This window comes from Limulus polyphemus, unplaced genomic scaffold, assembly GCF_000517525.1.
Source record: "Limulus polyphemus unplaced genomic scaffold, Limulus_polyphemus-2.1.2 Scaffold118, whole genome shotgun sequence".
NCBI classification, from domain to species: Eukaryota; Metazoa; Arthropoda; class Merostomata; order Xiphosura; family Limulidae; genus Limulus; species Limulus polyphemus.
In genome coordinates, this window is record NW_013665728.1 from 578,765 (window position 1) to 594,029 (window position 15,265).

Below are 15,265 nucleotides of genomic sequence, written 5' to 3' on the forward strand. Positions count from 1 at the left end.
TTGAAATTTGTGTTCCCATCTCAACTTCCAAGATAGCCCGTACAAACATGGCTCACATGGTGTCCTAGCAGGGTTTTTTTCCCTTACGGTAGCTATTGATGTAATGGGAGATAATAGAGAAGCTTGATCGGTATACTGGTGTCTCTGAATGATGACTTTTCAACAACTGAACTTATTCAATGACGAATCTATCACCAGAACTATAAAAAGGTCTTTAGAAGACACTTAACATTCAAATTGAGTGCAATAAAGATAAGAATAAGCCAAATTACAAATGGATTTTCAGTTCAACAAAATGCCCTAAAAGTGTACAAGAAGAGACAAATGTGTGATCTTCTGCAACAAGATAATGGGCATTGTCTTTTTCCCAAGTAATGTAATAACACCGTATTGTATCATAATAATATAATTACTTATTTAAAACATCAGCTGTTTTGTTTCATTTTTTAAACTGTAGTTTAACTAGTAAGACATATTAATTGAACAAAGTCACTTGTCCTAGACTACAGTTTGGCGAAAGAAGCAATTGTGTCAAACTTCAAGGAACTAAAGTGATGAGAACTCGCTTAAAAGAAAAGGCGTATTCTCCCAGATCAAAAGAGTTGTAACTAAAACTATAATGAAAGTCCTCCTTTATTACACCAGTATGAAAGTCCTATATTTCGTAATTATATGAACAGACATACGTTTTTTTTAATGACTTCAGTTTTCTCTCTAAAGGCTAATTCTATTTCTCTGATTTAGTATTCTCTGCTTATTATCTTAAGTGACATAAAGTGGAACATTAATTTATCTTGATTGTTCGATCTTATTAGCTCAAAGCTATACATTGAGCTGTGTCCACCACAAAGAATCAAACCTAGGATTTTAGTGTTGTAGGTCCCTAAATTTGTAAGGCAGCAAATTCTATCTTCAGTGATACAAGTCCTTTCTTGATTAAACCAGTTTATTCTTTCTCGATACAAACTTTTAGTACACAGTAGTTCCTTTAAAGCTTGTAGGAAATATTTTCGTCTATCACGTGCATTACCCAATAATAAAACATTGCTAATTAAAAATAAAAAGAATGTAATATATATTTTAATTCGTCACGAATCCAATCAGTAAAAATGCAGTGCTCTACATTTTCCAGTTGTTTTATGAATATCAAAATATGTCAAATAAGTGAAAAAAAAACAACCGTAGCATATAATCGGAAAATAAACAAACAAGTCCTATAGAATGGCTCGATTTTCACGTATCAATTTGCGATTTATATATTTTTATTTGTATTTTCTTGTTTCTATAAGGGTGCTCTGATTTCACACACTCGTGCGTCGGATGAAAATATCAGAAATAATTGGCTACGCACTTCTAAATGTGTAAATTCTACTCTAAGAATATTAAATTAAATTGCTCTATTATTTCTCGTAATTACTACGACATAAAGGTACCCAAAATTAGCAACTCTATCTATTTCGCTGTCATAATTTTTATTATAAATATCGTCTTCTTTTACCCATTTCTATACATTTAGCTGTTCTATTTTTTAGGAGGAAATATATGATCGATAACTATATAATTTTTTTAAAACAACAAAATGGGCTTTATTTAGTTCTGATTACTTGCGTTTAAGCGCTAAAATACACAAGGTCCAACTGTGCTATGCCAGCCGAGGTTATAGAGCACATATTTTTGGCGTTATAAACTCTTCAAGTTTACTGCTAAACAACCAAGGGTTGCATGATTTCATCGGGTTGGTGTAGACTGTTATAAAAGTACGAGCGGCCCTAAAAAAAAGAGAAAGAAACCGAATGTAGATTATTGAAGAAGAATGAGCAGCCCTAAAACAATAAAATGAAAGAAACGTAACGTATAAACAAAACGAGATAAATGTTTTCCGTACAAAATTTAAAAATTGACAAAACTTACTCTTTTATATCCTAATCTAAGTAATATAACCTCATAAAATCAAAGCGAAATAAATAGCACAAAACAGGTAGAACTTGCTGTTTTTAATACGGATGTAATATCATGAACCATAACTTTTCGGATGAATTGACCAAGATGGCGTCGTTAGGCACTGGCACACGTGGCCCGTGCCCCGATTCTAATTGATAGTGCCCCGAATCTCCAGCTGGTGTCTTGAAAAATCAGAATAGAAAACTATGATCGATATCATGACTGAAACGCCGAGAATTTCCCCGAATGGCCCCGAATCTTTTAAGCACCTAGCGACGCTTCTGAGTACTATTATGTTGTACTGACAGAAGATGACTTTCCTGGAGTGAAATTAGCTTATAGACTGGTAAGCTTATAGACTTGTTAATAAAGCCATAGTGAGTTTGATTCATCATAATATTACTTCATTTTTATTTTTTATTGTTCTCGGGGCTGCAAGTTATACATTTAATTTCGGAATTTGGTCATTTGCTGGTCATAGCAAAGACTACCCATTGTTTGGCTCAACAGCAAATAGATTTTTACAAAAATGTTAAAATAGTATTTTTAAGATTTGTTGTTAAAAACCTCTGAAATTTATAAATGGTTGTAAGTTTTTAAACGACTTTTTATTTTAAGTCTTCGTTTCTAACGTTAAACAAACAATGTTTTGTATAGTAAACTTGTATAAGGCAATTGTTATGGTGCTGATAATAAAAAATAAAAATATGAACCTCTGTCCTGCTGTGATTTTAAGCCTATTTTGTTTTGGCAGCACTTTCTACTTCTAATTTCGAAAGCAAATTTTGCTTAGCATTGAGTTATACATATAAATTTTAAGAAGTAAAGAAAAACCAAAATAATTATAATGTTTAATAAAAAATTGTTTACTGCTTTAAAAATTTTATCGAATCTTTATGTCATTTTTATATTATTGTTCACAGTAAGTAATAATAGCAGCCATGATCTAAACAAGTGTTATAGTCGTTTACTGGCGAGAGTGAAATTGTTCGATAGGTAAGAGCATATTCCACATACTTCTATAGAACTAATTTTCCGGGGATACAACTTTGGTATAAGCAAGAGAAGTAGGTGTTTATACTTTCTTAGAATGTGAATAACCTTAGTAAGCATTTCATAGAGCATAAATACCAGAAAACAAACGTAGGTATAATATGCGTTGAAAATTCCAAAACAGTGGAAAATTAAGTGTAAAGCGAGAAATAAAACATCTACAAGAACGATGCGAGAAAAGAAATTACCTATTTACGGTAGTCCTCCATTGGCTTGGTGATAAGCTTGAGTATTTATAACACTTCAGCTCAAGATTCAACAATCAGATTTACAGAAAATTTGAGTTGGAGTTTCTTCCTTGATAAAAGAGACTAGCGCCATCTATTATAGAGACTGTTTAGAGTAGCATGCCAAAGAATAATAGTAAAGGAATATACATTATATGCGAGAATCTTCGAAATGAAAAGGTTTTTAATTAGTAAAAAGTGGACTCATGAAAATATACGTTGCAAACTTGCCCACATCACAAAGGTTCTAATAATAAACCTTTATGATTTTTAAATTTTCATTCCTACATGCAGTGCTTAGTATAGCATGCACTTACTCACTAGAAACGTAAAGTGAATGTGTTTTTAACAGTGTCGGTAGTTTGTTAATGGAGCATTATTTTTGTATTTGAAGCACTGTTACATATTCTGAGCTTTTGAAAAAACTGCACTTATAACTTCCAGTGTTTATCGTTGAAAGGTAGCAATGCGACTTACTGATCACTGTATTTAGTAATTGATTATCTTTGTACTCACTGTTGTCAGGTTTGTTCAAAGGAATGTCCTTAGACTGGGCCAAAAATTTCCATTTTTTACTAATATTTTCCCCAACACCTACCCATTATATAAATATATAACCGCTAGAAATACAAAGGCAATGACATGTATATTCACCAGAAAATGCAAAGGGCAATAATAACTCACGCGCGCGCACACTTATTTTTTAGCAAGTACTCGCATGGCCTGGTTATAGTCCTCTGTCATGTAGATTTGGTCTGTCATCCTCTTGAGATGAGATGGACAAACCTTTAAATCATAACAACTTGTGTTTTTAAATGCCTCTTTTGCATGAAGCATTCCACAGTGTTGATGTTGTCAGTTGATTTCTAGTTTTGGTTTTCATTAAGTTAATTTGTGAGAACACTCTCTCAACTGATGCAATGGAGTGAGGCAAAGTCAGGAGTTTGTTCATAAAATTTCCAAGTAAAGGAAGTAATGGAAAATTGTCTCCTTTCTTAATGTTGTTTACACAGGACCAAAACTGGGTAACACTTAAGTCACTTAGCATGCTAAGTTCTGTATTTCATAGCAAGCGCCATTCACTGTTTAAACCATTTATATCAGACAATGGTACCAGGTTCGGAAAATGGGATGTCAATGGAGCAATAGAATCAACAGTTTTCTCAAAAATACTTCCAGGGTTCATTGATTTTAGGTTTGTGAACAATGTGTTCAACAAATGAAATCTTTTTGTTATCTGAGAAATACTTTCAATATAGAAATCTAGACATTTCAGTCTAAAGTTTGTAAGCCGTTGTTTATCAAATCTATCTTCAGTCTGATGGGAAACTGTTATTCCGCCACTCAGGTATATTTCCTCAAGTGGGCGAAAGTTAGCTGGATCTTTAAAATTGGCACATGATATTGGAATCATTTTTAAGTATTCTTGTTTTAAGTAACATTCTATTAATGTAGACACAACAGAGGAGACCCTACTGTGTAGTACATATATCTTGGGTTCTTGAGATTGCATTTCCTGATTTAGATTGTTAAACAGAGGCAAAACATAGTCCAGAAATTTAAGAAAGTTTAGTTGAGGGGTCATTCAGTTTATTGAAAATACTCTGTAGTTAGTAGTTGGTCCTCCATAGATGCATGAGTAAGAAAAAAAGAGTTTCAGTGGTGTCAGCTGATCAACTATTCGTTTGACAACACTGTTGAGTGACAACCAACGTGTCTAACTTGAGAGCAACATTTTATGTGGCTTAACAGTGACAAACTCTTAAAATTCCTTCAAGGCTTGGGATTGTTTAGGCGAAAGAAAATAATTATGTATATCACGAGCCATGTCTTCAATACCTCTAGACAATGTTTTACATGCATATTATGCGCAAAGATGGAATGAGTGGCATATGCATTTCATTACAAAAAGATTAGGTATATCAGCCTTGAGCAACCTTGAAAGAGAATGGTTTTTACCCATCATAACAGCCCGTCAGTGGCACAGCGGTATGTCTGCGAAGTTCCAAAGCTAAAAACCGGGTTTCAATACCCATGGTGGGCAGAGCACAGATAGCCCTTTGTGTAGCTTTGTGCTTAACTTCAAACAAAACAAACCCATCATAACACTAGCCCCATCTGCAGCAAAGCCAATCATAGTTTCATTGTATGATATATCTGAAGCATTCATTACTGATGTTATTTTCTCTTATAGATTAGTAACTATAACATTTTCGACAGGTATTAATATTAAGAATGAATCTTGAACACCCACACTAGTCAAAACTCTGACAACAAGGGCTAAATATTTGATACAGCTCCTAAATGTTGACTCATCAAAATGAGAGAAAATGACGAATTTTTCAAGTGGTCATGCAAATTTTCACGAATTTTACTACCTAACACTTTTTTACAATACAGGTACATTTCGTTCTCCCAAATTTCATTTGCTTTGCAATCTCAGAGTCAGGACGTATGATCGATAACACTGAATGGAAGATTGTGCTCACTTATGAATGCTGCGAGCTTTATTTCACCTTTTTTTACCATTCTTTTTCGCCTATTATGCCCGCTTGTACATTCTCTATCAAATTCACAGACTTAATTTACAAGTTTAATTCCAGCAGCATGCTTTTCTAATTCAGATTTTCCCGTTTTACTATCTATGTTGCAAGCTTTACAGTGAAAATACAGGGGGCCCTTATTACTTCTACTAATCCATTTTTTAAATTTAAGATCACTTTCCTATTTGTCAATATATTTTTGATGATAGAGTACACGTTTTTGTTTAGGAGGAGACTCACTTTCTCCACTCTTAGGCCTGCTGGAATCCATACTTAATTCAGCTTAAGAACCTAAATATAGTAAAAATAATTACTATTAATGAAACGCATAAGAGACACAACACAATAATATTTAAATTTAGGCTTACACTTAATAATAAAGACAATTATCACAAGTCAACGACGGCGCATGTGCCAACGTGGCGCTATATAATATATATAATACAAGTTGTATAGCGTAGTTCTTATGTCTGGCTAAATGTTGCCAGATGTTTCTAATAATAAAATTTAGTATCTATGTGTGTCTGCTATAATATTCACCTTAATGAGTAATTAATTATATCCTTATAAATTTGTATTTACGACTTATGAGAGTATTTTTTTCCCTAGATTTACATCAAATTCATAAAAATTTTCCTTTTCCCTTTATTGGTCGAAATTCCCCTAAAAAGAGAAATTTCCCTGCACCTGGCAACATTGTTTGTACTACTAAAAGTAAAACAACATATGTAATTTGTTTTAATATAATTTACCGCTTGTGGCGCTAAAGTTCTTTCGCTAATATGTTTAGAATAATACTGATAGACGTTGTGTAGTAAGGCATTAGCTAACAAATGTATACAAGTGAAAGAAAGATTTCTAATAAAATTCGCAGAGGCGAAAAATGTAGGAAGGAAGCAATACAGTATGAAAACTTAGGTCTCAGTATTACAAAAGTAGCTGGACTTGCGAATGTTCCTTCAGCGACTTCGTTTTCAAGTTCAAACTCAAAGTACACCGCAGCTCAAGACAGAAAGCAGGCTTCAGTTCGGCAAAAGGTTATTAATACTAAAAAAAATTATATGGTTACTTCAACCTCAATTTTACAAGAAGTAAAAAGCAGGCCAAAATCAGCCATTAATACTTTTTACGGTGATAAAAAAAACTGTGAAAGTTCATATAGTAATCGTTCAGTTGTTCAGTCAACAGAACAGTCCATAGTGCCTGTAGAACAACGTACTACTTTGCAGAAGAGGTTAGACCAGAAGCCAACATCAGTGAGTATTACTAATAAAAAATCACCAGTGTTAACTGGTCTTCCTCCATTATCTTTTGACTTTATATCAACTGTCGGCAACATTAATGATGATAATGCATTCTTGAATAATAATTCATCCTCAAATGAAGGCTTGAAGTTGAAAAGTAAGTACTGTTCTCATGATCCAAAAGATCCGACTTTGTGTGAATCTAGTGTTAGGTGTCATGTAGATATTGACAATGATTCTGTTGACAAAGTTTTAACACGTTATAGGCCTCGTTCTGAAACAGGGATTAAATCGTTGCCATGGTTTCAAGGTCAGCTGAATTCAGATATACATAATTTTGGAAAGAAAAGTCCTTACACTTCGAAAACTGCGAGTTCCAAATCAAAGTTGATTGTGCAGAGGAATCTACAGGGGGAATTAGTGATCAAGAGAACACCAGAGGAACATCAAGCAAACCCAGAAAAACTTGTTCTTGTCAATATAGGGTTGAAAGAATGCCCTATTTTAGAAGATGAAAACCAACTTCAGTTATTAAATTATCAACATAACAAAATACAGTACATTACTAATTTAGCTGCTATGAGAAATCTTGTATTTTTGGAACTTTCAGATAATTGTATTGAATGTATTAGTGGCCTACAAAATGTGGTTAGTCTTAGGGTTTTGCTGTTAAGCAGGAATAAAATTAGAAACATAGAGGGTCTAGACAATCTTACAAATTTGGATGTGCTTGACCTAAGTGGTAATAAAATATCTGAAATTGCAAATCTTAGCCATCTTGAGAACTTGCGTATATTAAACTTGTCAGAAAATAATCTTGCAGAAATGAAACAGCTGCAGGGATTAAAAAAGTTAGTGGAATTGAACCTAAGTAATAATAGTATCAGTTTAGTGCAAGAAGTCAATGAACTTCAAAGTCTTCAGAGACTTTTTCTTTCTCATAATCAGTTAGAAAATTGTAAACAAATTGATTGTTTGAGGGAAATAACCACACTAAATGAACTTGCTTTCGATGGTTGCCCTCTTACAAAAATTCCTAATTATCGTTCATTGATTTTGGGTCGTTTAATGTATTTAAATTTTCTTGATTTCAAACGTATCACGGATGAGGAAAAAAGGGTAGCTATAGCTCTTGTGAGAAGAGAAGAATTTAAAGCTCAAGAGACTCTTAGACTTGCCAAAATAAAAGAAGCTAGAGAGCAAGCAATAAAGAATGCACAGCAACAGTGGGAAACAGCACTGAAGCAAGGTAAAAAAACCCAGTTATTAATAACAGAACAAAAATCTGGATTTGTTGACCTCTCTAGTCCTAAGTATTTTAATAATGCACAGAAAACTCAAATGTATGACTCTGACCAGGACGAGGATGATGATGATGTGGCAACACATTTTTTGCACAACCCTAATAAGTACACTGAAACCTATAACAAAAGAAGGCAGAAGAAACTTAATGAAACCTTTGTTTCTCAGAAAAAAACAAAATTATGGAAAAGGACCTTGCATAGATCAACATTACAGAAAAAATGTTTGAGTAAAAGCAACAAATGTTCATTAAATGTATCAGAAATAGAAAACTTTCAACCAGCTCATTTAGTAGAACTGATTGAAGGAAAGCTATTAATTTATGGTATTGGAGGAGTAAAAGCAGCACTGCATCATTCATGGAATTCTGATTCCGTTTCAAATATTACTACATTGGGGTTAAATTATATATTTTTTGAAGATATTGCATCAGTCTTAACAAAATTTGCACCTTTGTTTCCCTATGTCACTTGTTTGATTTTTTACTGTGCTAACATAACCTGTCTGTCTCAACTGAGTGCTCTAGTACATGTCTCTAACTTACAATCACTGGTTATTTCTCCAGAAGGTAATTCTGTCACCGAACTTGTTACCTGGAGACTTTATACTGTTTATCGACTCGGGCAGTCACTTCGTATACTTAACAACATTTTAGTAACTCCTTTGGAAAGGTCATGTGCCGAAAAAATGTTTGGTGGACTGTTGTTGGTGATATCTTCTTACCTTCCACAATATAAACTTTCTAGCCTTTTGGCTGATCCACAAGTAAAAGAAGCTCTTATCAAGGAAAAGGGCTACTCACCTAATATTTTGCAAAAACATCCTGAGAATCCAGTTTTATCAGATGCACTTCTGAAAACTGCACTGTGTTATAGGCCACATAATAATGAAATTGCAAACAAATCAAGTGCAAAAGAAAATCTTGTTCAAGCTAGTCTAACAGCTGTGAAAGAAACATTGAGAAAACGTGCAATTTTAAAAAACCTATGGCCCTCCATGTTTCACACTTTGATAGCTGATTCATTACTGGAGTTTAAAGACCTGAATTCACACATGAAGAAGTCATTGAGAGCCATTAATGAAAAACAGAAGTTCTCTGGACCAAAGAAGGAGTAAGCCATGATGTTTGGAAGATTTTTATTGTAAAAAATGCATGAAATATCCAATAAATCAAGAAAAAATGTAGGAAGGAAAATAACATATAACTGTAACACGTACAACCACTTTGTTTGTGAAAATAACCCCTATTTTTCTTGAGAATCAGTATTTAGTTTTTACTTATAATGTAATAATTTCATCTACAGTATTTAAAGGTTATGAAATTGAAAAACCAAGGAATGGAAGTGCAGTAATTAAGTTTGTTTTAAAAAGCTGAAGAAGGAATCGTGAAGTAACTTTCTGTTTGAATTGTATGCTATACATGTCTTTCATTAGCAAGTCCTGATTTTGGTTGAGTTTTAATCTTTGTGAACAGTAATTTTATCGTTTGGGAAGTGGCCTTATTCTTGTTTTGTTATATAAGTGAGAATGCTACTTTAACTAGTTTACATGTTACATTTTTGAAATAGATATACACAGGGCCTCTGAAAGGGATTTTATCAGGGGGTACAAAGTTTCTTTCGGGCCCCCTTCCCTTCTCCATTAATCATCCTGTTTTTATCCACTACAGTTTTATGCCATGAGCTGTAAGGCCAAAAAGGGTATGCAAGATGAGAGAGGGGGTGGAATGGAGTGCTCTGTTGATTTTCTGCATTAGAGGCCTTATGCTCCTATACTCCCTCCATGATAAATATAAATAAAATAAAAGAGGATCAGAGAGAAGAAAGCACATTTGAACATCTTTGTTTATTCTACAATACAGATAAGGAGAAAGAATTCACATTGAAACATCCTTTTATGTTGCAATGCAGATCAGAAGACATAATTTTTAGTAAAACAGTAGAAAAAAAGGTAGATAGTCTTAGTATTTACTTTACAAAAACAGCTTTCCTGGCCTTTTTTTTTTGTGAAAAATGTTGAATCACAGCATGAAAATTAATTGTTCTGGCAATGTTTGATTCAATACTTAGCTTGGCCAAATCCACAAGATGTTCGTGAGATATTGTAGACCTTAAATAATTCTTAATCAGCTTGAGTTTGCTAAATGACCCCTCTGCAGAAGCTACTGTTGCTGGAATTGTTAATAGTATTCTTAAGCTAACACAAACATTTGGAAACAGGTCACCAAGTCTGTACTCTGTTAACACGTTCAGCAGATCTAATGGCTTTAACTGTACATTTCCAAAATTTGCTTTATGTACTTGAGGGTAAATGTTGCATTTCTTTTCCAAAATCATCACCGTTAAAGTCAGCAGGATATTGCTCTGATAAAGATAAAGCAATTCTCTCCACATCACTTTCAGACATGGTGAGATATTTCCACAAGAAATCAAATTTTTCAGCCAACTGCTTAACAGCATTGAAGCAGACAGTTAATCCTGCTATAACATTGTCTACCAAAATGTAAAACACACTTTCTGAAGTAGGCCTCTTCTGGTGTATCATCTGTGTCATTCATTTCCTCCAAGTTAGCATCAGGTGTGCTGTCATCATGTGACCTTGCCCTCTTGCACCTAACTCCACCACATCTATGGGAGAGTTTTATTTCTATCTTTAGGTTTGACGCAACCAATTTGGCTTCATTTCACATGCATTTCTAGTTGTTTCGAGTTTTGTCAGATCTGTGAGGAGAGTTTCTATGTTCGTTACTTCAACATCCGGTGTGGCATCTCTGGCTTGGATGACCTTGTTGTAATTATCTATAGCACTAATATTTTGTACCACACAGGTGACATTAACACACAGGCAAAAGATGTCACATATAATAAAACTCCATCGACTTCATTTCTTGTTTTGGCTGTCAAATTTAGTTCTAGGAGGTCTTCCAGTGCTAATTTAATGCCAGGCAAGTGAGCTGCAAAAGGCTTTACACATTCAACACGATCTGACCATCTTGTTTTAGACATACCATGAAGAGAACAACCAATATGGTTTTGTAGTAATTCCCACCTCTTAGGACTGGAACTGAACAAGTGGTACACAGTTTGAATTGTTCCGAAAAAGGTTATTGCTTCAGGTGTGCATTCAGCAGCATCATTTCCACATAAAAATTTCCACACATAAATTTTCACAAAAATTGCTGTTGAACATTGTTCTTGTATTTTTGCTTGTGTGCCGTTATATTTTCCAGCCATATTTGCCACATTATCATAGGCTTGAGCTCTACAATCACTGAGAGGAATAGCATGTTCTTTCAATGTATCAGTTATCAATTGAGCAATTTGTTCCCCTCTTTTGTTGCTACAATCTGCAAAGTTGACAAATCTTTCTTGAATCTCATACTGCATTTCTTTTAAAAGTACGTATCTCAAAAGAAATGTTGTTTGTTAAATATGGGAGGAATCTGGTGTGGCATCTACTATTACTGCAAAGTACTTTGCAGATTGCCTCTCAAGCAAAATGTGTTGTTTTACATGATTCGAGCATTCTGCAATAAATTCATTTTGTGAGTCAGGGGACAGATAATGAACTTGAAGCCCCTCACTCCTTTTCTGTGACTCCTCTACACTTAGCACATGTTCCTGAAGGATGGGGTCCCACATGGAGAGCAGTTCAATGAGTCCTAAGAAGTTACCATTGTTTGAATCATCAATTTGATGGGATGAACCAGTAAATGCCAGACCACGTTCTCCCAAGAAGAGTACAACATGCACTTTAAAATATTGTACCATTTCACAGCTTCAATTTTGATTGATGCTTCTAAGATGGTGTCAACTCCTGTCTCAGACAACAGGCACCTTTCTAGTTCTCGCCAAGCTAGATAACATTCTCATGCCTTTTTCTTGACTATTGCCTTTTTCATGTTTTGGGATACTGTAGGAAAGTTTCTCCCAGCCTTCAGCAGATACCAGTGCAGATATAGATGCCGAAGTGCTAGTCTTGACTGTCTTGTGCCAAAATAATCGACATGGAAAGCAATATAATGCTTGTTTCTGTTGACTCCAGACAAGCCAGTCTCTTACATGTAGTTCTCCATTGGTGCTTTGAAATTTCAGTATGCTTTCTGGGAAAACTTGATTGCAGGTGTCTTTTGGGAATGTTTTAGGCAGAGGGATGTGACCATTGGTAACATACATTTCTATTTCCTTTTGAGATGGGAACTCGGTTATGATACATCCAATGCCAAGGCCTACATTATTATTATTACTCCTCTCGTCTTCCAAGTTCACTTCCACGTGCGCCTGTATGTCTGTTTCTTTCTGTGTTTTATTTTCTGCATCTGCCCCTTCATAAAAATCCTGTGCATGATTACCCAAGTCAACTGTTCCTTATTTGGGGATGAGGTTTCCAACAGTTTCTTCTTGCTCCAATTCTATAGGTGAGTTCAATGAAAATTATTTTGAAGCCACACTTAATCCAAATTGAAAGAGCATTTGTTGACCCCTTTTTTCATTTTCCTCTCATTCTTTCTTTTCAGGTTTCCTGATTTGTGAGAATACATTTTGGAGAGATGGTTTCTAATTTATACTTTTATATCTGAAAAAAGGAAAAAAAAACAATAAGACAAAAAATATTATATACTAATAATTTAGTAGTAGTACTAGTAGTGGTAGCAGTGGCAGTAGACTAATAGTAATAGTAGTAGTAGTAGTAGCAGCAGCAGCAGTAGTAGTAATGTTATAAAAATAATCTTTGTACAGTTGACATATTGGTTATCACTTATCCCATAAAAAGGGTCAGTAAATTATGGTCAAGCCAAAATAATCAATCGGACTCTGGGTAAGCATCACTAAGCCAGTGGGCTGCAGTATACTCGTAAACAGGAAAGGCTGCACACACTATGACCCCCATATTATCTAAATATTAGGCACGTGTCCAGGGGTGTTGCCCCCATTTTCCTGAACCCTAAATTTCTTTTTCTGTTTGCTGGTATGATGTTCCATATTGTCTTTGATGTTGCCCATTATATTTCCCACAATATTGACAGTTGCGTAAATGTGGTAGTTTGCGATGGAGGCTGGAATTTGCATATTTCACAAAACCGTCCGAGCAATGTGAATGACTCCTCAATATTGTTAGTCTTAGCTCAAACTCAGTGTGTGTGATGGCACAGGACACAACAAATTGTCGGTCAGACGCCTTCCGACGAGACCATTTGACCTATGACACAGTGTGTGATAGGCTTTAGACGAGTGGCCACGCATCAGCTGATTTGCATGTTCAGCAACTGTTTTTGACTTGAGACTCGAGGGCAAAATTTTCTTTTTTCTTCATTGCGTTTATAGGCAGTATTTCATCTAAAAAAAGCACATAGCATAGTATTTGATATAATATGCATACACATCTAGGTATTATTATATCCCATTAAAGGGTACATCAATACTTTGCAGACAAAAGCGGTGTGGGCCCGTCTCAGACTGGCTCCCCCATTAAATCATACTGATGCAGTGATGAAAGCAAATAATGTTATTCATTCTACCTCTACATTTCCCAACACTACATAATATTATGGATCATAATTTCAATGAATTGCGGATATATAAAACTGTAGGCTCACACAAAATGTGAATGCTAGTCTTCAATATATGCAAACATTTTCTAAGATTCCAGGGCCCGAGTACGAGGTACCCCCTGCACCCCACTCTCATTGGCACTGGATATGCAGTGTTATAGTTTTGGTTGCACAACCTGTTAGATACAATGTAGCAAAGTTCTTCAGTTATACTAAGACTAAAAACTAACTACAGTTAAAACACATGAGCAAATCTGAACAATCATTGCAACAAAGTACCAAACATTTTACAAACTAAATTTTATATAACATGTCCCTCTGGCTTATTGTGGTAATGAATCTTTTATATAGTAAGTAGTTTGTCATGTACTTGTACTAAATATGAAACTAAATTTTATATAACATATCTCCCTGGCTTATTGTGGTAATGAATCTTTTATACAGTAAGTAGTTTGTCATGCACTTGTACTAAATATGAAACTAAATTTTATACAACATATCCCCCTGGCTTATAGTGGTAATGAATCTTTTATACAGTAAGTAGTTTGTCATGTACTTGTACTAAATATGAAACTAAATTTTATACAACATGTCCCCCTGGCTTATTGTGGTAATGAATCTTTTATGCAGTAAGTAGTTTGTCATGTACTTGTACTAAATATGAAACTAAATTTCATTGTAATATATATTTATATGATAGCCACATATTATAAAGTTGTTCTTCTGTCTCGTAATTGAAAATATTAAATATCTAGTTTTAGCAAAGGCAGGCCTTCTAGTTGTTCACTACTTATATTTTAATAAAACCCAAAATTTTCCTTCCCCTTTGAAAACAAGTACAATTTCAACAGAATCCATATATATTACAGGAATCTGTCAGTTTATCTGGACTTACCCACTTTACTAGGTCGGTCCTGTTATCGTATATATATATACATTTTTCCCCAGTGAAGGTTACTTGTATGTTCCTTTAATTTTTGCCAGTATGCCTTTTTATCACCTGACATTAGAATGGTGTGACATACACTGGTATCTCCAATTGTTTGTCTTTACAGCTTTTTTCTAGACAAAACTAATATTGACATGAATAGACTTAAGATAGCTAAGAAGGGTGTGGGAATTTCTAGCCATTTAAAGCATTGAAGACTTATGATAGACAGACTTCTAGTTTTTTCAAACAAATTATGTATTGGCTAAAACACCAAATTGGAAGTAGTTTACTTACTTTGGTAATTAATGAAAATAGTTTTATATTTTAAAACTCAGGAGATCGTCTTGGTTTTTAATGTGTTTTAACACCATAAATGTTACTTATTGCAGGTTTAAGTGTCATGAGTCCTTTATATCATTTGCACTGGTCAGGACATTCAAATCATTCACACATTTGTTTCCCATCACAGTCAT

The 15,265-nt window shown here is 34.3% G+C and overlaps 1 protein-coding gene and 1 pseudogene across 1 annotated transcript; one reads left to right on the plus strand and one right to left on the minus strand.

Annotated features, from left to right (window-relative positions):
- Positions 1 to 4,806: 4,806 nt before the first annotated feature.
- Positions 4,807 to 5,750, minus strand: LOC111089340 (annotated as a pseudogene).
- An 816-nt stretch (positions 5,751 to 6,566) lies between these two features.
- Positions 6,567 to 11,644, plus strand: LOC106472203 (leucine-rich repeat-containing protein 49-like). The gene has a single exon (XM_013932833.2). The coding sequence runs from the start codon at positions 6,598 to 6,600 to the stop codon at positions 9,424 to 9,426; it is 2,829 nt and encodes a 942-aa protein (XP_013788287.1). The 5' UTR covers positions 6,567 to 6,597; the 3' UTR covers positions 9,427 to 11,644.
- The last annotated feature ends 3,621 nt before the right edge of the window (positions 11,645 to 15,265 follow it).